Source organism: Acinonyx jubatus, chromosome C2 (assembly GCF_027475565.1).
Source record: "Acinonyx jubatus isolate Ajub_Pintada_27869175 chromosome C2, VMU_Ajub_asm_v1.0, whole genome shotgun sequence".
In the NCBI taxonomy this organism is placed as follows: Eukaryota; Metazoa; Chordata; class Mammalia; order Carnivora; family Felidae; genus Acinonyx; species Acinonyx jubatus.
The window spans coordinates 3,373,214-3,399,614 of record NC_069384.1 but is presented as its reverse complement, the minus strand read 5'-3'; the positions used below and the strand labels follow the sequence as shown (position 1 = coordinate 3,399,614).

The window sequence follows — 26,401 nt, the reverse complement described above, 5'->3', positions numbered from 1 at the left end:
TAAGTTCACATCTATAGCACGCAGTAAAGAATGAATGGGAACAGAGGGGGTCCCTGCGTGAGCACTGGGGTTAGAATCGGGAGCTCGGGGCGGCATCCACTGGCTAACGGCCTCAGCGTCAGTTAACGTCACTGGCCCCAGATTTACTGGTCCCCAAGACACTCCCTGAGGAGCGCACCCTGGCCCACACTGTCCTGCGGACGTGAGCAGGGCTGTGTGGCCCCGTGACTCGGGGGCCAGGACTCGGCCTTAGGACAGCGGTCAGGGGCGGCCTCGTGGGGGCCAACCCAGCGGACCTGACCCCAAAGATAATGTTGATACTTAGGTTATTACAGCCGAGGGTTTGCTTTGTAATTACATCTAAAGGAGTTTGAGGCGACCTACTGGAAGGAAGGAAATCTGAATCAGGGGTTGCCAAGAACCCGTCCTGTGCCCCCGTGCCCCAGGGTGGCTCTGGTCAACCAGAATGCGCCCTTCAGAAGTCAGCCGCTTCCCCGCCTGAGCCGGTCTTGGCCCATCTGCTGGTCTGGACTCTGCAGGGCCCCTGAGCCTGCTCATTGCAGCTTCCTCAGCAGGAGGCCCTGGGCCTCCACACCCTTCCTGGTCCCTGGTCAGCAGGGCCCTGAAGATGCATGGGTCTGAGGGGCGTTCCAGTAAGGTCTGGAGCCTAGGAATTCTTTAACAGGGAGTCCCAGCCCGTGGGGGAGCACCTGGCTGCGTCTTCAGCACTCAGAGCACCTGCTGGGGACGGGAGCACCCTCTGGCCTCCCCCTTCCGTTTCCCCAACTCGGGTTCCCTCCAGGTCCCAGTGCCCCGTGGGGTCCCTCCAGGCCCCAGTTTTCTTTCTCACCTCATTCTGCCCCAGGAGACACCTGGCCTCGTTCTCTGCCCTGGATTCTTGCTCTGCCCTCCCCCCAACACCTTCTCTGGGTCCCCCCATGCCCCGCCGGCTCTGCACCCTTCCCCCCATGTTCCCCTGGTGCCTCCCTCTCACGCTGGTTCCCACACTCCTTGCTGAGCGCTATTTAAATTCTGGGTTTTGTCCTCTGGTTAATTTCCTCATCTGCTTGGCGTAATGCCAAAGAATATTCTTTCCGAATAAAAAATGGTAAAGGCCGTTATTTGTCTCCTAAGAATTCTTTGTAAATGCAGTACAGCACGTGCTCTCGGGGGGGGGGGGGGGAATGTTCATAAAGTACTTCTGTTATCGGTTACTAACCTCAGCTTCCAGATCTAGATAACTCTTGCTTGTGAAAGCCCTGCAGAGTCACTGTAGAATATTTGGAAAACGCAGAGCATATAAAAAGAAAAGAACCCATCGTGCCACCAGACGTTTCGGGACCTCTCCCGAGGCTGTGTTCTCGTGTGTGTGTGCGTGTGTGGCTCTCTCTTGTTTACATAAATCTTTACCCTGATCATTTCACTCAGCATTACGTCAGCCGTACTTTCCGATAGAACGTGAAGTCGTCTTCAGAAACATGATATTAGTGCCAACATAATGTTCCGTCCTGGAGACTAGCTCAAATGGAGTCATTTCGTCGTTTATGTGCTATTTCTCCTAATCCCATTTCTCTGCAATAAATAACAGGAGAGGAGCCTCCCTGGCCGTGGCTCTTTGCTTGCAAAGCGGCCGCGCAGGTCAGGGGTTTGGCTCGCCGTAGGCGTGAGCTCACTCGTGAAAAGGGCCCGAACGGTGTTAGAAGGGCACTTTATAAATGCTCTTATTATTATGTTCGCTGTTATTGTTTCCCTAAGAGCGGTTCCTGGAAACGGCTTTCTGGGTCAGGGGGCACGCGTTTGCCAAACCACTTTCCGCCAGGGCCGTGTGGGTGCACATTCCGGACAGGGCGCCCCCTCACGACCCCCGGCCAGAGCTACCGCACAAAACCTCTTGATAGGTAGACACACAGTTGTAGCAGAGAATACAGAGAGGGGCGCCTGGGTGGCTCAGCCCTTGGAGCATCTGACTCTTGGCTTTGGCTCAGGTCATGATCTCACGGTTCGTGGGTTCCAGCCCCTTACTGGGCTCTGTGCTGACGGTGCGGTGCCTGCTCGAGATTCTCTCTCTCTCTCTGCCCCTCCCCTGCTCCCTCTCTCTCTCTCTTTCTCAAAATAAAGAAATAAACTTAAAAAAAAAAACAGAGGGAAACCCAGTTTCCCTCGTGGCAACTTCTTGCAAAATTATAGGAGTGTCACAACCAGGACGTGGACGCTGAGTTGACCCAACACCTCACTCAGATTTTGCCCGCTTTATCGTGCTTGTTCGCATGTGTGTATTGAGTTGTATACGAGTTTGTCAAACGTACAGATTCTCATTGCCACCCCCTCGATCACCCCTTTTGAGACCCCACCCCCCCCATCCTCCCCTCTCCTGCCGCCACCCACCCAGTCCCCAACTCCTGGCTGACGCTAATCTGTTCTCCGTGTCTAAAGTTTTGTCATCTCCGGGGTGTCATCTGAATGGAATCACACGGTATGGAACCTTCGGGGATTGATTTTTACTCACTTGGCACGAATCCCTCCGGATTCATCCGGTTGTTGTGCGGACCGATAATTTGTTTCTGTTTCTTGCTAAGCGGTGTTCCGTGGTGTGGACAGACCCCAGCGTGCTGGCGTTCACCCGTTGAAGGGCGCGTTCGTCGCTTCCAGATTTTGGCCGTCTACCACTGTTTCACCATTGTCAATTTGGTTATTTCCTCCTATTTTCTTGGAGGCCGATATGGCTATTTTTAGAAGTCCGTACCGTTGTTTTGGTGGAGTACAGATTTCTCATGTCAGCGGGACATTTATAATTAATGAACATCATCATCAATTACAAGAGTAAATACAAGTTAACACTGAGATTTAAAATGCCCTGGGGGGCTGAGATCAACAGCCAGTGTGAACAGAGCGAGGGGGGGGGGGAGGGGGGGCCAGAAGCGAGCGTCCCGGAAGCATCCATCCAGTTCTGATTAACCAGAGGAGGCCACACGGAACATTCCCTGTGTGGAGAAGCAGAGCTCACCCGTTGCTCCGCGGGAAGGGGGACTTGGTGGAAGAGGAAAGCGTCTTCCCCCCCTATGCTGGGACCCCAGCAATGTGGTGTCTGTGGCTCAGTATCCTCAGCTGAAGCCCGTAAAATCCCTTGGGGGCAACACTGCAGGAGAATCATAATGAGGACAATTTTGCCTGCGATTCGTTACCCCCAGGTTCTAAGCAGCTCTGTGAAAACTGTTGCTAAGGCAATTGAGTAAAAAATTTCACAGGCGCCATACACGGGAACAGCAAGACAATGAACGTGATTGCATGTTTTACAACAGCCAACCCCGAAAGCACGACATATCTGACACCGAGAGTTTTTTGATGATTTTCAGGGGTTCCGGGGACGTTTTCCGTGACTTTGAAAGGCGACTAACGCCGTCTGGCTCGCCAGCTTCGTGAGACTGCCCGCGCCCCGATCGGGATGGTGGCCGGCCTCGCGGAGGAGATCCCGGGGACGCTCAGCTCCCTCAGGAGGCCACCCCCGCCACCCCCACCCTGCCCGGTCCCTAGTCCCCTCCCGACATCCGCAGATTGAACTTTTCTTCTGCGATAGTGGCGGTCGCTGTCTTTCCCAGGCTGCAAAACTCAGCCCAAACCCACGCGGCCACTTGGTTATCCTACTTGTCCGGATGGGGAGCATTTCGTAATGCAAAACCACAGATATCTGCGCAGGAAACCCAGCTTCTAGTGGTCACTGACTTCGTGCCAGTCCACCCGAGAATGTGACAAGCCCAGCAAGAGTCGTTCTCAGCAGCTGCGGGGAAGCGCCTCGGCCGGGCCCCCGCCTCCCCGAGCGGGTGTGGGAGACCCGGAAGGACAGGGTGCGGGAGATCTGGAAGGACAGGGTGCAGGGCCTGGGGGGGGCGCTGGGGTGCGGGACACCCGGAAGGGCGCGGCGCGGGGCCTGGGGGGGCACCCCCAGGCCTGAGCCCTCGGCGGCCCTCTTACTCCTGCCCGAGCGCCCGACGGCTCCCAAGAGGGGGTCACTTCCTCGGAGACAGTGCCAGCCACAGCTGGCAGAGCAAGGCCCGCGGGCAGGAAGCCACAAGTCACGTGTGTGAAGGCCACGAAGACGCCGTCAGCCCGCTTCTGCGCACCTGCCCCCTCCGGAGCACAAGCGCCCACCCGCCCTGCAGCCCTCCCGGGGCAGCCGGGCTGGTTCTGGGCACCGGGACCGCGGGGCCCAGCCTGGGGCTGTGCAGCCCCCCACGCTTTGTAAAGGAGAGCGGATGGTGGACATTAAGACCAGCTTTCCTCAAACATTGCTTTGTCTGTGAATCGCACGTGAATTTGTCATGAGGCATGATACATCCTTCAACGGTCCCCGGTATCTGGCCAACATGGGATGCAGCACCCACCCCCTCCCCCGCCACGGGCATCTGGCATTTCCTGAGCCTCCGCCACCCGCTGGACCCGTCCCAGGCTCTGGGCACAGCAGAGCGAGACACGGACGGTGTGGCGGCCACGGCCACCTGTGGTCAGGGCTGGGGTGGACGTGGAAGCGGGGGCCGGGCCTGCCTTGACACGGCCAGATGCGGAGCAGGGCTGGGAGCCCGGGGAGGGATGGGGACGTGTGGGGACCGGGGCGCACACCAGCCACCGCCTTCCTCCGCTGGAGTAGAAGCTTCGTAAAGCCTGTGAGTCACAGCCTGGCCGCTGCCCGCGCCATGCACACTGCTGCCGAGTTGAAGAATTGGCCACCAAAGGTGTCTCGCCAGGCCAGTCCCTCCATACTGTTGGGCGTAACACCACACCTCTCAGGTTCTCGGAGCCAGGTGTGGTGACGCAGGAGTGGTCCGGGTGAGAGGTGACAGCCGGAAACGGGAGGGGGACACGAAGGAGCCCTGGCAGCTTGCCACTGGCCGAGGATGAGGAAGCCCAAACTGCCAGGCCCTCTGAGTAGGGGAAGGAACCTTCTGGAAAAGATCCGGGCGCCCCCATCTGTGGGTGAACTCCTCATCACCTCTGCTGGTCTCGCCGAAGCCTGGAGCCCCCACCGCACCCCGTCCCCGTGTCACTGCTGGCCCGCGTCCTGTTTCCCAGTCAGTGCACCCGTCGAAATCCTGTTTCTGCTCCGGAACATCCCAGGCAGCTCATCACTGTCACTGGGGTCTCCTCTCCTCGCGAGATGCCCGCCCACATCCTCACCTCGCACTTCCTGCCGGATACACAGCTTCATCGCTCCGTGGAAGGTCCTGGTTGAAAGCTCCCGGAGGGGACTTGGGAACAGCGCTGTCCTGCGCGTGGGTTTGCAGGCAGACCACACACAGAGTGCCCTCCGGGAGCCGCGGTTCAGCCACGATCAAATCTTCACCCGCCTAGCGTTGTAGCGGGGAACTCGTTTGCCTGGAGCTGGTGCTGCGGCCCGGAGACCCCGTCCACCCCCCTGTCTTTGGCAGGCAAGCAGCACAGTGTGTGGCTGGAAGCCGGGACCTCGAGGGGCCCTCCCCGCACGCTCCCTCCACGAGCCTCGGAAAGGGGAGTCCGGGGAAAGCAGGGAAAACACAGACCAGGGCCCTCCGTGAACAGAATCACATTCCGGGAAGAGGCCTCTGGACCCAGAATCAGAGAGAAGCCACACCCCGTCCTCTAGAACCGGCCCATCCTGTGTCTGTAACCCGCAGACCACCCAGACTCGGGATTTGGTGGCCGATGGCCACCCTCTCTGCAGCCACCAGCCCTGCTCCTCTAAGTACGTCGGTCAAGGTGCTTTTGATACTTGGAAACAGAAGTGGGCTTATGTCAGTTCAAGAGGCTCGGGGTTCGCGGTGGACGGATGTGAGGAGGTGCACATGGGCGGGTCCCGATCTGGGGCTGCGGGAAATGTGCTGGGCAGCTAGCAGGTGGAGATGCCCTGCGCTCTGACAGGTGTGCATTGGCCACTGCCGTCCCTGCGCCTTGAACCTGAGTCCCCACCTGTAAGGACAGGCCCGGAGGACGCCTGTCAGGAAGGAGCCCCGCTCAGCCAACCTGGCCAGAGCCCCGGGTCTCAGCCCTGGGCGGCCCGATAGGAATGGGTCAAGGCTGGTCCCAACTGTGAGCTGAGCCAGAAAGTCCAGTCAACCTGGGCTCCAGTGACACCTGCCTCTCTTCCTTGTCCTGACCGACTGTTGATCAGTGCCACAAAGCAGCAGGACCGTCCTGCTGTGAGCTTGGGGATCCCCCTCCCAACCCCTGCTTCCGTCTTTGCCTTTCTGGAGTCAAGCGTTGCTCCCTCCCCAAGAAACAGTGAAGCAGAGAACTGGGTTAGATGTTCCTTCTTCAAGCCCTGGAAGTCCCACAGGCTGTAAATTTGAAGTCCTACGAAAACAAAACTGGGTGCCGAACAAAATGGAGCGGGAGGTCATCCGGTGCGTTTGGTAATGTGGAGCCCCCGGGAGACCGGCACCCAGAAGTGCGGGATTCCAGAGCCACCAGGAACCGTGAGGTCCGTGCGCAGTGGAGACGGCTGGCGTTGGGGTTGTGTGGAAACATGGTGTCCGAATGATGCCTTCAGCCACCCGCCCTCCCGTGTCGCTCCTCACGGACCCGAGAGCAGGTGCACCTGATGCGATCGGTGCCATCTGCAGAATGGCAAACCGAGGCTCCAAGGTTACCGTCTTCCTGGTGAGGGGTGGGGAGGGCGAGAGAGGAGCCGGTGGGCAGAGGGAGTAGCCGGTGGGGACAAGCCCTGCCCTGCCCTGCCCTGTCGCTGGAAGGAGGCTGGTGTGAATGCAGGCACCGAATGACACCCACGACCTGGGAGTCTAGGTGCTGCGGCCAGGTGTGTGCACAGGGCGGGGCGGCCCTGGACGCGTTCCGACCTCCACTGGCTGGCGGGGCCTGAGGGGGCCTCTTTGGCTTTGATCCCGGCATGGGGCTGGGCTTGTGGCCCCCTTGCCCCTCATTGGTTATGCGGCAGCAGGAAGGTTCTAGACACGGAAGCTCCCGCTGGCATCACGGGCCCCCGCTGAACAAGAAGATTAGCATCCAGCAGGCGAGAGATGGGTCCTCGTGTGTTTCTCGTGTCTCACTCTAACATCACGGTGCTGCCAGTCAAGCCACGTGCAAGGGTCTACTTACGAGCGTCGGTCGCTGCCTCAAGCCGGACGGAAATACGAAATCTGTGTTTTTCTGCGGGCTTGCTCCCCGTACATCTCCCGTTTACATTTCCTGTTTCCAGCACTCTTTCTTGGCTGCACAAAAGGGAAAGGATTTGCAGAATGATTCGGCGCGGGAACCAAAAGTCACGGGGCCCCCTGGCAAGGCTGCCCGGTGGCGGGGGGGGGGGGGGTGGGCAGTCTCCCGAGCCAAACAAGCGTCTCCCACAGCCAGGAGCACCTGACCTCGGCTCGGGAGCCTCTCCTGCCACCAGCGAAGAACCCCCGTCCCAGCCCTGCCACCATCAGGCACGCCCGTCGCTGTGCCCCAGCCTCTCACCTGCTCACAGCGTATTCGGTCAGGGGAAAGCCTGGCTCTCGCACACATGTAAGACGGCCCCACATCCAAGACGTCATTAGCTGAAGGGGGGGGGGGGGACTAAGAAGATGTCACAACCAGCACAAAAGGGAAATCCAAGGACCATACACCTGTGTGTGGTTATCTTTTTTTTTTTTAATGTTTATTTTTGAGGGAAGGACAGAGCGTGAGTTGGGGAGGGGCAGAGAGAGGGAGACCCAGAGTCGGAAGCAGGCTCCAGGCTCTGAGCTGTCAGCACAGAGCCCGATGCGGGGCTCGAACTCACGAACCGTGAGATCACGACCTGAGCCGGAGTCGGACGCTTAGCCCACTGAGCCACCCAGGCGCCCCTTGCGTGCGGTAATCTTGAAGCAGAATCACAAGTGGACGCGGCGTGACCTTCCAGTGGAGACACCCAGCATCATCTGTTTTGTTTATCCTGGATTTCCTTCCGGCCTCCTGGCCTGTTGTCAAAAATCACCTCGACGGGGGGTTATTCTGGGTCTGGAGCGAGGCTGGCCTCGCTCGGTGTGGCCGGGTAGCTTCCACGGGGCAGCAGGCGGGCCGGGGCGCCTCGTGAGCCTGCCTGACCTCGTCTCATACGTGCATTTTTTCAAGCTTCTGTTATTAGCTGTCCCGAGGCCGGGCGGGCGAGCAGGACAGTGTCTCTCTTCCAGCGGCCACAGGCGGCACTTAGATGCCGGTGAAGCCTCTGCGGACAAGCACAGGACATGCCCCCCTGGACCGCGTTCCCGTCCACCGATTGTGGGCTGAGTGAGCCCATGAAGCTGTCTGTGTTCCAGCTAAAAAGAGTCACGGTCTGAACGCTGTCTGAGCGAGGCCGTCAGAAGCCCGTCCCCGGGAGTCTGCCCCTTGGCGTGGAGGTAGTTTTTGTCCCGTTCTCTGGGGCTCCGAGGTGGCCCTTCCGGGCGGAATCACAGCCTGGCGTCTGGCTGATGCAGAGACACGGCATAGACGTGACTCTGCCCAGTTCTGCCCGTTCCCACAGAAGAGAAACTTGAAGCGCAGAGAAGCTTGCCCAGGGTCGGAGAGGTCAGAGGCAGAGCGTCAGCGTCCCCCAGGCGCCCCGGTTCCCACACTGTCACCCCAACCGCTGCAACAGGAAATCCCCACCCGCGGGCCGGCTGCGCTGGGCAGAGTCAGAGGAGCCCTCCCCGTCTCAACGGGCTGCATTCATGCATCTTCGGGGTCGCTGCTGTCCACGCCCCTCCTCCGTCCAGCCTCCGGGAGCCCACGGCGGAAGCGGGCTTTCCAGAAGAAGCTGGAGAGAAAGAATCTCAGAGACCGCCCCTGCCTGTGAACGCTGCAGGCTGGCACAGGGCCCCGACCCGCCGTGGGGAGCCTCCGTGCACATGAGCCGCGTGGGCGGCGACCTCTATGAAGGTGTCGCGTCTGCCCTGACGACAACACGGGTGCCCCTTCTCCTGGTCTGAGGCAGCCCACCCAGCCCACCCAGGCCCCCGCGAGGGACCTTGCTGTGGTCAGGCAGGGAGGGAGGAGCGCGGGGCTCACGGCAGCCGGGAGACCCCCGGCTCCTAACCCGCAGTTCCCGGGGCCCAGCCCAGACCCTCTGCCCCAGAATCCTCGCGCCGGGGCCCAGACATCAGCATTCTTCCGCCGAACACACCCTTGGAGGAACACCTCGTCAGCAGGGCTGGGGGGAGAAATGACTCTCCGTTCCCCTCTGCGAACGCCCTCGCCTGCCTCCTTGTGCACCCCTGCCCTTCACCGGGGCCTGGAAGAAAGCCTCCAGTCAACCTCACAGAGGTTCAGAACGAGAACGTCAGAAGTGGTGCTGTGCCGGTGGGCGAATCGCCAGGACCCCAGACCCAGCCCTGCCGCCCCTGCCCGCTCACGGCACGGCCAGAAAAGCCGAGGCATAGACTGTGGCGCTCGGGCCTGCGCTGGGGTCACTGGGGATGCGCCGTCGTGAAAATGAGGGCCTGGCACACGTCAGATAAAGGCGAGGCTCCTCTCCGGGGGGCGGGGAGGCTTCGTAATGCAGCCAGCAGTGGGGGGAGGGGCATCCAGAAAGCAGGGGTGGCACCGATCGGAGGGCCCGGGGAGGGGCGCCACGGCCTGGAGCGAAGCGGGGGCGGCCCCCGGCGAGGCCCCAGGCCGGAACGCCCCCGCAGCCAGCTAGGACGCGGCCACACGGGCAGCCAGAGTCCCTGCTGCACAGGAGAGTGGCACGGCCGTGTCCGAGTCCCAAGGCTGGGAGCTGGGGCAGGACCAGGAGCGGGGACAGTGCAGGGGCCACTGCAGGTCGCCAGGCTGAGCCAGGGCGGCGGCCACCAGCGCGGGGCGGGCCACCAGCGCCGTGACTGCAGGTGCAGATAGGCCGGCGGGGAGCGGGTGCGCTGGCTGAGCCTCAGCGTGGCCAGGCCAGCAGCGCACGGTGAGTGGCATTGGTCACAGAAAGGCGAGGTGCACGGGGGTGAGTATTCACTGCGTCCTGTAAAGAGAGACCCAGAGCGTCTTAGAAGAGACAGTGGTGCTCTGGGCACCGGAAGATGCCCACCCATCCCAGGGCTGCTTCTCGCCACGCAGGGACGAAGGGAGGGGCGGTCAGCCAGGGACAATGTGGAAGGAAAATGTCCCGTGGGTGGAGACGGGGGCTCTGCCGTGGACTGTCCACACCCCGTCAGCCACAGAGATCGGCCGCTCCCGGGGAGGGATTCAGAGCAGAGACTCACAGTCGGGACCCCTTGGACAGAAGACGCTGATGCAAACGTGTTTCCCCCCCCCCGTTCCCGGGGCGGGACCCCCCGGGCGCTGTGCACCTGCCTGCGTGCTACGTGTTTTGCTGTGGAGACCGCTGGTTGGCCGGTTCGCTTTGGCTTTTCCCATGGTGATGCCCCCTTGGATTTAGTCCTACAGCCTCAGCCCCCCGAAGTCCACAAGGGCAACCTTTTTTTTAATTTAAGTTAATCACCTTTAACAAACTTTTTTCCATAACGGTCTCCAGGAGTCATTGGAGACTCCCCGCAATGCCGTGTCACGAAACCGAGGGGGTCAGCCTGTGCGTCAGACGTCACCGATGGTGACCGTCACCCGCCGATGTGCACCACGGGTGAGAGCTTTACCTCTCGCGACATTTTCCAAGACACAAAAGAAAAACTGAAGTTTTCACAGTCCGCGTGGATGGGCTGAATGAAAACACATTCTTACAGCATTCCCGTGCCCACAGTTCTATTGTCTCTTTTTACGGTGAACCTGCAGGCTGGGCGGGAGGCAGGGCTGGAGGCACCTGACGTCGCCATGGAAACTGGCACGCCGCCCCGCCCGCCCGTCACCTCCCTGTTGCTTGTGTCTTACAGGTGGTTTTCAGCAAATACTGCAACTCCAGTGACATCATGGATCTGTTCTGCATTGCCACCGGCCTGCCTCGGTGAGTGATCCGGACGCCCCACTGCCGGCCAGGCCTCGCCAGGCCAGTGCACCTTGAGGGGAAGGCGCCTGGGAAGGAAGGGCGAGCCGCCAAGGCTGAGGACCACAGGTGCACCAGGGCCCGGTGGGCTCGGTTCACACGTGGGAGCCCTTTCGGATCCGTGAATGAGACCCCGCGGGCCTGGGCCACGGCCTGTGTTCATGGAGGAAACCGCTGGGCAGAATTAGGCAGAAACCACCGTCTTCCAAGGGGTTTTTTTCCTTTTATTTATTTGCTTTCGAAGAAAGGCCAAGGGAGGGTGGTTGTGTTTTGGCTTTAACACAGGTGAGATTTTTCCATCTCGGGACAGGGTCTGGTGGCCACGGGGCAACGTTTGGGAAGACGGGTTGAGAGTAGTTGAAAAGGCCAGGGACCCCCTCCCAGAATCATCACAATTCCAGAAGAGCTATTTCCCCCAATCAGTCTGAGTGCAGTCTTTCTCCTGACTTTTTTTTTTAATATTTATTTATTTTTGGGGAGAGCGCAAGCGGGAGAAGGGCAGAGAGAGGGGGACACAGGATCCGAGGCGGGCTTTGCTCTGACAGTCTGACAGCAACGAGCCCAACGTGGGGCTCGGGCTCATGAACGGTGAGATCGTGACCTGAGCCGAAGTTGGACGCTCATCCGGCTGAGCCACCCAGGCGCCCCTCTCTCCTAACTTTTCGATTGTAAAGAGTGGTCAGGAGTGGCCGTGGCGTGGCATCTCACTCCAGAGCTGTGGCCCCGGTCAAGGGCTGGGACGGAACACCAGGAGCGTCTCACAGACGGGAGGAAATTGTGTGCCTGGAATGACAACGAATGGCAGTTTTTAGAAGCAAAACTGGCCCACAGTCCCGGGCATCTTTCCCTGACCATTGTGCTGAACAATACACGTGTATAATTCTTGAGAACAACCCGGGATCTGGGTATCACCCCCCACAACCCCGTGCACGCCACAGAAGGGCAGAGAAGCTTAAATAACATGGTCAAGGCCACACGGCTTAGGTGAGACCCCAAGGGCAAGAGGTCGGGGGAAGATTCAGCTCACCCACTCGAAACTGCTTCGTAGGAGAGCATGCCCCGCTTACACGGGCCCCCACAGGGTGGTCGGGGAGCAAACCGAACTCGTCGTTGGCCAACATAAACGCTCCTTGCTGTCTGGCTGCCGTCTCCTTGATCTCCCGACTCCGTAACTTAGACTTCCTCCGATTCCCATTTTAAATTACTTAAAAATGGGGGCACCTGGGTGGCTCAGTCGGTTAAGCAGCTGACTCTTGATTTTGGCTCAGGTCACGATCTCACGGTTTGTGCGACGGAGCCCCATGTTGGGCTCTGCGCAGACAGTGCGGAGCCTGCTTGGGATTCTCTCTGTTCCTCCCCACCTTGTGCTCACTCTCTCTCTCTCTCTCAAAATAAAATAAACTTTAACAAAAATTATTTTAAGTTACTTAAAAAAGGACAAGGTAAACCCCACTTGGAATTACACATGGCCGCTTGTGTGTTACAAACGCAAGTGTCGTGTCTGGGAGCCGGGCTGGCCCCGGGACCCCTGTTGCCCTTTTGCGCGTGGGGACGCTGACGCGGTGTATCTTCCAGGAACACAACCATCTCTCTGCTGACCGCGGATGACGCCATGGTGTCCATCGACCCCACCATGCCTGCCAATTCAGAACGGTAAGTGGCAGCTGGCCGGCCTCAGCAGCTCGGGGTTCTTGGGGTGTCTCTGACGCTTCTCTACACGCGCGGGAGGGGCTCTAGGTTGTCCTTGCAATTTGCTGCTGTAGGAAAATCCGAATTTAAGCCAAAGATGGGGTAGGGGTGGGGGGGGGGGGCGAGAGAGGCTTGTTCCTTTGCAGACCAGTCCCTCCCCAAGACAGTCACATTTGCAACAGTGCTCAGGAGGGCTCGCTCTCAACAAGAGTCCTCTGAGGAGCCACGGATGGGGAAACTGAGGCACAGAAGGCAGGTGAGGAGCAGTGAAGCCAGGTCCTGGGGCCCTGCACTGACGGCCCCACTGTCTGCCTCCAGAAGGTTCCCTGACCACAGCCCCAGGGGTGTTGCATTCACACTGGAGCAAGATCTGGTGGTGGCCCAGTGCTGCCTGCCCAGACCAGTGTGCACAGGAGGCGGGGGGGGGGGGGGGGGGGGGACCTGGGGGCCTGAGGAGTGGTTGCGGGAGACCTGGAAAGTGAAAGGGACATTTGCAAACATGAACATTCATAAAATCAGCCAAGCCTGCAGTATGGCGGGAAGAAGGACAAGGCCTCTGGGCAGGGGCCCCTCCCCTCCCTGAGCAGCCCCCTGGCCCAGCCACCTACCGAGTCCCCGGGGCCTCTGCTCTGTGTCTGCGGCTGGGCAAGGCGGGCGAGCAGGGTCCACAGGGGACGCCCCTCAAGACCCCCCCCACCGCCGCCCCTCTCCCACTCCTGCTTCCCACTGAACATCTGCTCCGAGGGACATTTGTCACTCTGGCCATTGGGCTGTCCCACCTGATGACTGAGCCCTGCCGGCCATTCCCAACCTGAAGGAGAAAGCATGCCCCAGGCGGGCCCCACTCGTGCCCCAGCAGCTGGAGGGCCCACGGTGCTTAGTGAAAGTTGGATACATTTGGGCTCCATGTGATGGGGTGGTCTAAGACCCTCACTGGAGGCCCCCAGAAGGATCCCCCCACCCAAGGTGTGTGCACACCTGAGCACCCAGAGGTGCCCCGGGCTGGGTGCCAGGTCCCCCAGGCCCTGCCCAGGGCGCAGACCCTCCCCCGCACAGCTTAAGGCTTCAGTGCAAGGAGTCGCACGAAGCCGCTGGGAGGCACAAAGTCCTCGACCATCCTCGTAGCCACACCGTCTCTCAGGCTCGGTGAGCCGTGGTGAGCGCTGTCCTTCTCCACGCACCCAGTTGCCTCCGCCAGGCCTCCCCTCCACCGTGCCCATCGGTCTTCCCAAATTCCGTCCGTCGGGAGCTTCTGCCCCACACCCTCGGGCTCCGATTGCCAGCCGCGGGCTCCCCAGAAAGAGCGGCGCGAACCTGCTCCCCAAAGACTCCAGCGTGAGTCCCGTAAATCACGGCACACGCTCAGCCAGATCGCGCTTTAAGAGCTGAGTCTTGAGCGACCTGTCACCCCCGACGTGCACAGACTAAACTGACCTTGGGGTGGGGGGGAGACGTTCCACTCAAACCAGCACAAGCTGGTCTCTGAGCGAAACGGCATTTCTCCTCAACAGCGGTTTGTCCGTAGCTTGTCTGTCTGTACTTTGTGGCTTCCGAATGTCTGCTTTGTACTTTATTCTGCGCCAGTGGCTCTCGGCAGGGGAGGTGTTGTTCCCCTGGGGACACTGGGCAGTGTCTGGAGACACTGTGGCTGTCACAGCTGGGGCGGTGGGCGGAGAGTAGGGCTGCTGCTACCCATCCCACTGTGTGCAGGATGGCCCTACCATGCTCAGGATGGTCCCACTGTGTGCAGGATGGTCCCACTGTGCACGGGACAGTCCCACTATGTGGATGGTCCCACTGCACGCAGGATGGTCCCACTGTGCACAGGATGGTCCTAGTAGGCACAGGACAGACCTACTGTGCGCAGGATGGCCCTACTATGCGCAGGGTGGCTTCCATGCAGAGACCCACTGCCTGAAACACCAGGGGAGCCGAACTTAAGAAGCCCGGGTTTCTGTGCTCTCTGGCATTTTCTTTCCAGAGCTACCCATTCTGCTCACAGGTCACCAGCCCCCCACCCAGCTGCACAGGAGACTTCCCGTCCTCCCTCCCTTCCCTGCCCACCCCTCAGGTCCTCACGCTCTGGATCTGGGCTGGGGCCCCAGAATTTGCTGTTCTCTCGGCTCCCAGGTGGAGGTGGCGATGCTGGGTGGATGCCACTTCCCAGGTCCCATCCCAGGGGCCCCCAGACCCCGCCTGCCCCAGGTCTCTCCAGGCCACTTGTCTAGTTGCCTGGGGGTCCGGTGCCACTAACCCAGTGACTTGCAGCCCTGCCGCCGATCAAAACCACCAGAGAGCATCGCAAAGGCCCTGAGGCCCAGACCCCGCTAGGACCCGCCCATTAAATGTGAATTTTTGAGGGATTTTTTCAGTCTTACCAGGTGATTCCAGTATACAGCCCTGGGGGAGAGCCACTGGTATAGAGTGTGGAAAACGTACGAAACTGCCCTTGACCCCAGGTCGGTGCTCACCAGAAAGTCGTGTCCACCAGACACAGGGTTTCCTCTCTGGGAAAGTGCTGGAATCTTGTTTCTTCCCAGCAAACAGTGGCCAAGTAGGCCGTGCATGTGGTCAGGCTGTCTCTCCAGCGTCTTCCACTTCTGAAGACATTCGCAGCCGCTCGTCGCCTGCTTGCTTCCCCAGCCTCAGACTCAGGAGCCATCTCACGGGACAGGGCTGGTGCTGGTGCTCCTGTAATTGTCAGCTTTCCAAGGTCTCTTCTCCAGATTCCGAGGGCTCGTGACCTGGCTACTGATGAGAAGCGGGGTCCCGGTGGCCCTCAGGCCGATACTTTTGGGCTCATTTCAAAGCAAATATCATAATCGTCTGAGTCTTCCTTCAAAATACGTTTCCCCTTAATGCCTTCTTTAGATGCTCCCAGCCAGCCTTTGCTTTGGACTGTCCTACCCTTCCTCCGGGCTTTGCGATGCACAGACGCCTGGTCTCTGCCTCCAGGTGCCCCTCAGCCGAGCCCCGTGCACCTTCCGGGAGACTTGGCCCCAAACACAGCTTCATCGCAGTGCTCCTGGCACGGCCTGCTTTGGGGCCTGTTGGCCACAGGACATTGTCCAGACGCCTCCAGTGCATCCTCAGCCCCCTGTTGACTGGGGCCAGAGAATTTCTAGAGCTTAGCCATTCAAGCAGTGCAGGAACACCTGGCCCTCTAATGCGTATTTGAACGCGGAACATTACCTCCGTGAGGACAGGAGCATTTTTGTCTTTGTCACCTGTACCTGACCTGTGAGCCCTCCGGGAACAATTTATTGAATAACGACCTGAACACAGGACACGGGACGATATCCCCACGGGCTAGTAAGGTTTCATCTGGTACATTTGTTCCTAAATTCTTGCGCTGAGTCAAGGTCATGTGATGGCCTGTCAAGATCAAGGATCATGCGTGGGCCTGTTAACCGGTCTTGCCAGGACTCCTTCCAAGGCTGTGACCGTCCATACTCCCCCAGTGATGCTTTTTCACCTGCTTCCCTGTGTCCTTGCAGCCTGTCTGTCACAAGGTTTTGCAATTTTGCTAAAAAAACAAAAAACAAAACACAAAACCAAAAACCCAAACAGCCTCTCTCTTGAGGTTCCTCTTTAAAAAACTATTATGAGCTATTGCCTATGCTTTTGAACTATTTTCTGTTGGCTCAGTCGTCTTTCCCTCCCCCCGTCCCTTGCTGTTAAGTCCTGGTGTGTCAGGCGCAAACCTTCTGTGTCCATCCCCTCGGGGCCTCGTGATGACTGGGGATGGCGTCAACAAGATGCCCGTGCGTGTTCACCCGGGCGGCTGACACCACCCGCTCTCGTGCACTTGGGAGATGTGGCCGTCGGGAGCTCGGACCGGGCCAGGGGCAGAGCGCCTTCCCTGTGCGTGTCAGGTGCTGGCACGGACGTGGGCACAGGAGCCCTTCCCGGCGGGATCCCGCACCCGAGCGTCAGTGGTCCCGATCACCAAATTTGTTGAATTCACCACATGTGAACATCAGAGAGGAAGTTCATCATTTAAATGATATGTTTAAAGTATTCGGAATTCTTCCGAACGAGGAAGCTCAGAACAGCCAGAGAAACTAATTTCAGAAAAAAACCCTAATCCGCTGGATTCCAATTTCTCCCGAGTGCTTATCTCCCGTACCAGGCGTGCTGGGAGCACCTCGGACGGCATCTCACAGAGAATTGTCTTCTGTCTTGCAGCACCCCGTACAAAGTGAGACCGGTGGCCATCAAGCAGCTGTCTGGTAAGGCCCTGCTATCATTTTTAAAATTAAGAGAAAAAAAAGAAGGCTCCAGGCTGCCCCTGTGATTGAATATATATTAGGTAAGCATTTGAACGTAAACCCTGTGCTGTTACAGAATCTGAAGCCCTGTCTTACGCTCCACCCTTGACGACCCCTCGGGGGCCTCCCTCCTAGGCCGTCCCCACGGACTTAGCAGACCCTGGGTGACAGTCCGCCCTTGTCTTCCTGGGCGCGGAGTCTGGCCTGTATGCTCAGACCCATGAGCCGCCAAGTCCGCACGTCAGGCCGTGGGCCGTCCGCGGCCCCCAGCCCCCGGGACGCCGGGTGCGGTCAGTGGTGTTACGGTGGTAAAATCCCATTTCCTTCTGGATCTTTTCTCTCTCGTATTTACGTATGATTCATGCAGAATACAATGTTCCCATTTAAGTGTATATTTTGATGAGCTTTGAAAAATGCATACCCCCTTGTAACCGTTCCCAAAACTAAGACGCGGAACATTTACGTCACCCGAAAAGGTTCTCTTGTGTCCCTTCCCAGTTAACCGCCCCCCCACCCCCGCCCATGACCCCTGGCCTCTGTCAGCAACCCACCTGCTTTCTGACCCCATAGATTTAGCTTTTCGAGAGCTTTGTGTAAAAGAGATTACATAGGATGCCTCCTGCTTTTTGACTCGGCCTAACGGCTTTGAGACTTGTGTGTGTGTCAGCTGCCCCAGTGGTTCATTCCTTTGTATCGCTGGGTAGTGTTCCCTGGTGTGGCTGGACCCCAGGGTGGTTCCCCACCCATCTGTTGAAGGACAGCGGGTTATTCCCAGTCTGGGGGCTTTTAGGGTAAGGCCGCCATGAGCATTCAGGTGGATGCCTTCGTGGGGACGGACGTTTTCATTTCTCTCGGATCGAACGGGACCGCTAGGTCGTAGCGTTAATTCGCGGAAGAGCCTGCCCATCGGTTTTTCCAAAGTGGCGGCACCGCCTGACCCTCCCACCCACCAGGGGTGAGCAGTCCCCAGACGCGCTCGGAGTCGTCAGTTAATCATTCTAATGGGTGTGGTGTGATATTGCGTGTGGTTGGACTTTATGCTTCCCCAGTGACTAATGATGGCGAATGTATTTACTAACCGGTCATAAATCTTCTCTCATGATCTGTCGTGGTAGGTGACTGCTTTCCTTATTATTGAACAGTGAGTGTCCCTGATTTATTGGAGACCCACACCCTTAGTCAGACCCGTATCATAAATATTTTCTCCCAGCCTGGAACTCGCTCCTTCGTTTTCTTAGCCGTATCTTTCAATGAGGAGAATTGTTCCATTCTGATTCGGCCCGGATTATCAATTTTGATCTTTTTATGGTTTGTGCTTTTCGGTACCCTACCCGAGAAATCCTCGTTTGTCCCCTACCTGTGAGGTTTTCTGCCGTTCTCTCTTCTGAAGGTTTTGTATTTTTAGTTTGTCCCTTTAGGGCTGTGATCCCTTGCAAGGTGACTTTTGTGTATGGCCTGAGACAGAAGGCGAGGTTTATTTTCCTTTTTAAAGTGTAAAGTTAATTTAATTTTGATTTTTATAAGCTTGGTGGCCACAGAATAGAATTTTGAAGCCACCCATCCCATGCAGGCCGGGATGAGGCACTTATGTGTCTGCACCTTGTCTCATCTTTAAGGTGACAGTTGTCAGGGCACCTGGGTGCTGGGCAGCTCAGTTGGTAAAGCATCCGGCTTCAGCTCAGGTCATGATTTCACAGTTTGTGGGTTCGAGCCCCGCGTCGGGCTCTGTGCTGACGGCTCAGAGCCTGGAGCCTGCTTTGGATTCTGTGTCTCTCTCTTTGCCCCTCCCTTGCTCGTTCTCTCTCTTTCTCTCTCCTTCTCTCTCAAAAATAAATAAGCATTTAAAAAATAAAAAACAGGAAATCTTCTGGATCTAAGGGGAAGAGTTTTCAGACTTGCCAACAAAAATCACATCCATCAAAGGAAAAAATTGATAGAGGTGCCTGGTTGGCTCAGTCGGTTAAGCAACTGACTTCGGCTGAGGTCATGATCTCACGGTTCGTGGGTTCAAGCCCCGCGTCGGGCTCTGTGCTGACAGCTCGGAGCCTGGAGCCTGCTTCGGATTCTGTGTCTCCCTCTCTCTCTCTGCCCCTCCCGGGCTCATGCTCTGTCTCTCAAAAATAAAAAAATGTTCAAAAAATTTTTAAGTGACAGCGTTTACATGTGGGCACTGATTGCTTTACATTTTTTTAATGCTTGGGGCATCTGGGTGGTTCAGTCCCTTAAGCGTCTGACTCTTGGTTTCGGCTCAGGTCATGATCTCTCAGTTCATGAGTTCAAGCCCCACTCTGGGCTCTGTGCTGATAATGCCAAGCCTGCTTGGGATTCTCTGTCTCCTTCGTTCTCTGCCCCTCCCCCACTTGCACTCTTTCTCTCAAAATAAATAAATAAACTTAAAATAAAATAAATGTTTTTAATGCTTCAGTAGCTCTTTGAAAACACTTAATTCAATTCTCTTGATAGTAGATGTTCGAATAAAATAGGAGTTCTAACTTTTTCTAGAAGGAAAATTCCTTTTTTAAAACAAAAAGCAATCAAGCCCTTGACTTGATAATGAATGTGACTTTTTTTTATTAACTAAACCCCACACTTTATTCGGATTTCACCAGTTTTTCTCTGGATGTCCGTCTTCTGTCCAGCATCCAAGCCACGGTCCCGTCTGTGTCACACTGGCCCTTGGGTCTTCTCCATTGGCCCCCTCTGAGAGGGCCATCTGACTCAGACACTTTGGAGAGTCTATAGAATGTCCCCCAGGCTGGGTTTGTCTGAGGTTTTCTTCAAGATCAGCCTAAGGGTATGGATCTAGGGAAAGAATAAGGGGGCCCACAATATCCCTTTGAATCCCTGGCTTCCCCACTGCCGAGCTCTGTTTCCCCTTCCTTACTCTGCTCTTTGGAAGGATGTCGCTCAGTCTAGCCCACCTTCACGCGGGGCAGGAAAGGACTGAGATTCATTCTCTCTGCATGGATATCCATTTGTTCCAGAACGTTTGTGGAAAAGACAGTCCTTTCCCCCCATCGAGCTATCATGACATCTTTTGTTGTTCCGGGTTCCTTGTATTTTCAAATAAATTTTAGTATCAGTCTGTCAGTTGCTATGAAAAAAAAAATTCTTTCAGTGGGACTTTGAAATTGTACTAAATACACAGAACAATTTGAAAAGAGTTACTGTCTATATTGCTGAGTCTTCTGATTCAAGAATGTGGTATCTCTCGATTTATTTGGGTTTCTTTTAATGTTTCACAATAACATAGTTGTCAATGTAAAGTTCTTAAATCTGTGTTAATAAATTTATCACTAAGTATTTAATATTTTAATGTACTGTCAATGGCTTTTTATTTCAATTCCCAGCAGTTTTCTGTTTATAAAAAATATACTTGGGAGCGCCTGGGTGGCTCAGTCGGTTGAGCGTCCGACTTCGGCTCAGGTCATGATCTCGCGGTCCGTGAGTTCGAGCCCCGCGTCGGGCTCCGTGCTGACGGCTCGGAGCCTGGAGCCTGCTTTGGATTCTGTGTCTCCGTCTCTCTCTGCCCCTCCCCTGCTCCCATGCTGTCTCCCTCTCAAAAATATATAAAGATTAAAAAAAACAATTAAAAACATATATAATTGGTTTTGTGTATTGGTTTAGCTAAGCTCATTCAGTACATCTCGTACCTTTTTGCCGATTTCCTATGATTGTCGACATCTGCAGATCGAGAATTGCTTCTTCCTTTCAGACTGGATGTCTTTTGTCTCTCTTCTCTTTCTTGCCTTGCTGCTCCTGCTGGGATATCTAATAGGAGAGAAGCACATGGTGTGAGAATGCATATTCTTGGTCTGTTCTCATCTTAGAGACAAAGTGAAGCTTTTCACCATCGGTTATGATGTCAGCTGTAGGGTCTTTCTGTAGATGCCCTTTCTCGGGTTGAGGGTTTTGTGGGGTTTTTTTCCCCTTAATTCCTAATTGGTTGAGAGTTTTGATCATAAATTAGTGTTGGATTCTGTCAAATACTTTTTCTGCCTCTATTGAGATGATCATGTTTTTTACTCCTCTGTTCTGTTACTGGTGGACGTACTGATTGATTGTAAAACTTTAACCTTGAATTCCTAGTGTAAACTCCATTTGGCCACGGTCCACTATCTTTTCGCTTTGGGTTCAATTTAAATACGTTTTGTGAAAGGTTTTTGTTATCTGTATCAGCAAGGATTCCATAGTTTTACTTTCGTACAGTATGTTCATCTGGTTTTTGCATTAGGGTGATGCCGGCCTCGTGGGAAGTGGGGAGGTGCTCCGCCCTCCTGCTTTCTGGAAGTTTGTACAGGGATGGCACTATTTCTGCCTTAAATGTGTCCTAGAATTCACCAGGGAATCCTCTGTGCTTCGAGTTTCTTTGTTGGAAGGTTTTAAATTATGAATCCGGTGCCTTTAAGAGACAAGTATGCCCAGGTTTTCTGTGTACTTGGAATGAACTTCAGGAAGTGGTACCCATTCGAGCAAAGATTTCATCTAAGAATTTGTTGGCAGGATGGAGTCTGGGAAGTGCTGGTCATCCCCTTTATGTCCATGGCATTGGCGTGAACTCTGCTTTTCCATCCGAGATACCCGGAAGGTAGACCTTCTCCGTTCTCGAGTCAGTCTGATTTATACATTTTCTTGATTTCTTTTTTCTAAGAGCCAGCTTTGAGCTTCATTGGTTTTCTCCATTATTTGGTTCCTCTTTCACTGATTTCTCTTCTCATCCTTTTGATTTCCTTCCTTTCCTTCCTACCCACTCCACATCTAGTTTGCTCCTCTTTTTCCAGCTTCTGAAGGCGGAAGCTTAGATCATTAATTTTAGATCTTTCTCTTTTTTCTATAATAATTCGAAGCTAACGATAGCCCTCTAAATATAAGTTAGCGGTATCTCATAGATGTCGATGCGTTGTGTTTTTGTTTTTATTCAGCTCACAATATTTTCTAATTTACCTTGGGGTTCCTGCTTGGATCTATTTGTTATTTAGAAGCATGTTGTTTAATTTGCAGATTGTTGTGTATTTTCCAGTTACCTTTCTGTTATTGATGTCTCAGTTCATTCCACCGCGGTTAAAAGTGGACCCTTGGGGCGCCTGGGTGGCTCAGTCGGTTAAGCGTCCGACCTCGGCTCAGGTCATGATCTCACAGCTTGTGAGTTCGAGCCCCGCGTTGGGCTCTGTGCTGACAGCTCAGATTCTGTGTCTTTCTCTCTCTGCCCCTGCCCCGCTCACACTCTGTCTCTGTCTCTCAAAAATAAACATTAAAAAAAATTGTTTTTAAGTGGACCCTGGATGGCTTCTGTCTTTTCTAATGTATTGGAATGCATGGTGTGGCTTGGGGATTGTTCCGTATACACCTGAGGAGCATGTGAACCCTGCTATTACTGAGCGGAATATGCCACCAATATCAGTTAGGTCGAGTGAGTTGATAGGGTAGTTCAAGTTTCCTCCGCCTTCATTTTCTGTCTACTTGTTCCATCAATTGCTGAAAGCAGGGCGTTGAAATATACAAATGCCTTGTAGATGTATCCATTGCTTTTCTCAGTCTGTCAGGTTTGCTTCATGCGTTTCCCTTCCTGTTATTGGGTGCGTACTTGTTTAGGATTGTTCTATACTCCTGATGGATCGATCCCTTTATCCTCCCAAAAATGTGGCCTTTGTCCTTGGTACTATTCTTTGAATGTCCTCCTTGTCTCATATTAATACAGCCACCCCAGCTTCCTTAGGCTTTAGTGCTCACATATGATACCCTTTCCATCTTTTTATTTTACTGCGTCTGTGCCTCTGTAGTTGAAGCAGGTTTCTTATTGGCAACATTTATCAATCTTGGCAATTTCCGCCTTTCAACTGGAGCCGTGAAACCATTTACATTGAAAGTAATCATAGATACAGCAGGGTTATCTTGCTGCTACCTTGCCACTCATTTTGGCTTATCTCATTCATTATTTTTTTAATTTTTTCTCTCTTTTCCTATGTCTTCTGGATACTGACCATCTTTTCTCCACTCTTGGTCTCTAAACTGTACTTCTTTGTCTCTTCTTGGCTGCCCTTGGTTTCACAATCGGTATCACCGACGTATCGCAGTCTTCCTTTAAATTGTGTCCTGCCACTTCTTGAAGGAGTGGGGTCTCAGAGCCGTGTGCTTGTGTGTGCCCCCACCCTGTGCTCTATGTCATACATTTTACTTGTGTGCTACGTATGTTTTTAGGCCCATAATCCACTGTTACTCATTTTTTGCTTTCAACAGTCAATTATATTTCTTTGTATAAATCCACATTTGCATTTTTTTTTTGCTATATTGTTGATCATCTGGATTTCGTTTTCTCCCATTAAAGAGTGTGGGTTCTGTCCTGGCAGGCAGTTCAGTTACTAACAATTCAGTTTGATGCCTTTGAGACCTGCCTTTAGGCTTTGCCAGGATGGTTGTAGTGGACCAGGATCCAGGGATAGTTCAGTCCTACTGCTAAGGCGTGATGCCTCCAGGGTGTCCCTTGAACTCCTGGAGATAAGGTTGGGGGTGTCAGGGGCTCATCATGTGGGACTTTCAAGGCCCATCAGGAGGCTGTAATTCCCGTAGGCAGAGAGGAGCATGGAGGCAGCGGGGGTGGTGAGGAGTGGCCAGATTCTGGCATGTTCTCCTTTTTTTATTATTAATGTTTATTTTTGAGAGAGAGAAAGAGAGTTGTGAGTGAGGGAGGGGCAGAGAGAGAGGGAGACACAGAATCCGAAGCAGGCTCCCGGCTGCGAGCCGTCAGCACAGAGCCCGACGGGGGGCTTGAAGTCACGGACCGCGAGACCATGACCTGAACCGACGTCAGACGCTTAACCGACTGAGCCCCCCAGGCGCCCCCAGATTCTGGCATGTTGAGGGAAGAGCCCTGCTTATTTCCTGACTGAGTGGACATGGGACATCAAAGAGGAGTCAGAGGAGCCTCCAGAGTCGCTGAGGGGATAGAATGGCACCCCCCATGTGGGAACAGGCTGAGAGCATCTGGCACACGGGAGGAGAAGGCAGCTCACGTTGGGACATCTCCACATGGTGTGGCTGTGGGCACCAGTGTTGAGTAGATGTGACTAGAGCCTGCGGCTCCTCCGTCCCCCAGCCCTCACTGGGGATGTGCCGTGGCCCTGCCAGTGATGGTGCTGGCAGTGTTTGCAACCCGGGCTCTGTGAGCTCACCAGGGAGGCAGGGAGCTAGCACGAGGGACCCAGGATGGGGCCCCGGGACGCCACACTCGGGCACAGGATTCCATCGGAAGAAGGACGCTGGCCGCTTGTCACCATCCAGAGTGGAGGGGCCAGAATAACGAAGCCTTTGAGGAATAACGAAGCAAAAAACAGGCCGAGTGCGCGGCCGCCCGGACAGGAATGAGCTTCGGGAAGGAAGCCTGGGGGGCGTGGCAGGCGTGCCCAGGTGTTTACAAGATTGTCTCTGGAGGAAGAATAAGGAGGGATTTTTGTGTTTCAGGGCCCAACTTGGACCCGTGGAAGTGGGTCTGTGCTCCTTAAGGGAAAGAACTTAGCAAAAGCTGGAGTGCACCTGACCGTGTGGGGACTCACTCAGCCTCCCGCGGGAGCTGGCACAAAGGCATGTGTTCTCTGCAGTGACGGCGAGCGGGTGTCCTCCAAACGTGCGCATCCCCTAGCACCGTGAACACCCGCACAAGACGGTCCGCGCTCGCCGTCTGCACACTGGTGGGCAGGCTCACACCCTGGTGCACGAGGACCCCTTGTCTACAAATGCACAGTATCCCGGGGTTTTCCTCCGGGAAAAGAGTTGGTATCAGGTAGACCCCCGTGGTCCGAGCCTTCCTGAGACAGGTCAGGGAATGGCGCTGTGTCTTTCCGCCTGGAGCTTTTTCTGCAAATGGGAACTCTCGGCTCTCGGCAGGAAATGCCCCTCCTTCGCCCACGCACCGGCGCCCAGCCCGGCCTTGCTTCCAGAGCCTCTCAGCCTCTCCCAGGGTCAGTCGTCAGCCCCGGCCTTGCCACCCTGAGTGTGGCGGGAAGGAGCCCCAGCTGCCCGTGAATCAACAGGCCACAGTCACAATGGCAGGAAAAAGGTCAGGAAAGGAAGTAGGAGCCTGGGGTCCAGACTTCCATGCAGCTGCTGAGGCCCCTGGCCTGGCCTTTCCTGGGGGTCGCCGTCCTTCCCGCTGGCCCCACGTTTCGGTCAACGCTCCTACCTGGTCCTGGGGGAGCCCTGGTCTCTCAGGGCGGTGGAAGCTACGTATTGAGAGCCATGCTTCTCCAAGGGAGCGTCTTCAACTTTAGGACTGACAGCAGGTCCCCCCGTTCCCTGCCCATCCCTAGGACCAGGACACATCGCACTGCCCGGCTGCACCTCTGCTGGCCTCTCATCCAGCGGGCTGGTGGGGGCGCCCCGTGGGGGCTGCCCCTGAGGCTGGCTTTCATTTCTGTCCCCCTGGGCAGAGATCAGGGGTGACTCCAGGCCTGGCTTCCAAGAGCTTCCTTGTCCTTGTTCCCAAGGACAGACAGAGAAAGTGAGCCGTGAAGACACATCAGAAGCACCCCCACGGAGCCTGCCTGTGGTTTTGCAAGTCACAGGTGACAGGTCGCTGGGGGGAGTGACAGGTGCTGGCCGCGCCTTGAACGTTGCCCAGAATTCCAGCAGGCCACACGCAGCCCTGTCCACGGGGCGTTCTCCTGCCCTTTTCTCTCCCCAGTTTAGTGCGAGATTCAGGGAGTCCCTGCCAGAAGGGCCCGTCTGGATGTCCCCACGTGTGCTTGCCTGCTCGGGTCTCTCCAAGACACCCAGCGCCCCAAACTTGCTCGCCACCGCTTACGAAACAGGAGTCACAGTGCCCGGGACTCACCCTGGCTGAGTGGTGGCTTGCTGAAATCCCAACACCGCAGAGCACTGCGGTGACGGACCCCGGAGCTGTTCTTCCAGGAGGGGACCAAGTGTATGCAAGGTCACCGCGGTCCAAATGCGGAACTCACACTGGATTCCGAAGACTGGATTCACGAAGAGCGTGCAACACCTCGCTGCTCGTTCTCCGATTGCACGTTTTCCTTGTGAGATAGAAATCACCAACATGGAATGCGCCGTTTTCACGTGACAGATTCCATGGTTTCTAGTACATTCATTTTGTTTTGTGCAACCACCACCACTGTCTAGATCCAGAACATTTCCGTCACCCCGCAAAAACTCCCGTGCCTATCGGCAGTTACGCCCGTTGACTTCATCCCACACCCCCCCCCCCCGCCCCGCCTCCGCCCGGTCCCTGGCAACCACCGTTGCTATGGAGATGCCTGTTGGGGATGCCTCCTGTGATGGAGTGCGCGGCCTTGTGCGTCTGGCGTCTTCCCCTGAGCAGCGTCGTCGGGCTCCTCGGTGTCGTACTGCGCTCCAGTTCCCGGAGGAGCCACGTTCTCGTGAGACGTTGGGCCGTGTTTTTTCATCAGCTGATGGCATCGGGGTGGGTTCCACTTAGGGCTGTTGCGAGTGATGCTGCAGGGAACGTGGGTGTGCACGTTTTCATGGGATGCACGTTGAGATGAGATATATTGGGTCAAAT

At 55.8% G+C, this 26,401-nt stretch overlaps 1 protein-coding gene across 3 annotated transcripts in view; it reads left to right on the top strand.

The window, feature by feature from the left end:
* Window positions 1–26,401, top strand: part of PDE9A (phosphodiesterase 9A) — an 89,555-nt gene that overhangs the window by 17,664 nt on the left and 45,490 nt on the right. For 2 of the 3 annotated variants that reach the window (XM_053220508.1, XM_027041532.2), the window contains exons 2-4: window positions 10,800–10,870; window positions 12,485–12,562; window positions 16,787–16,830. In XM_053220508.1, coding sequence (XP_053076483.1) covers window positions 10,800–10,870; window positions 12,485–12,562; window positions 16,787–16,830 — 193 coding nt within the window. Of the gene's footprint in view, window positions 1–10,799; window positions 10,871–12,484; window positions 12,563–16,786; window positions 16,911–26,401 lie in introns of those variants that run through there. The other variant, XM_053220510.1, reaches the window with a different exon arrangement.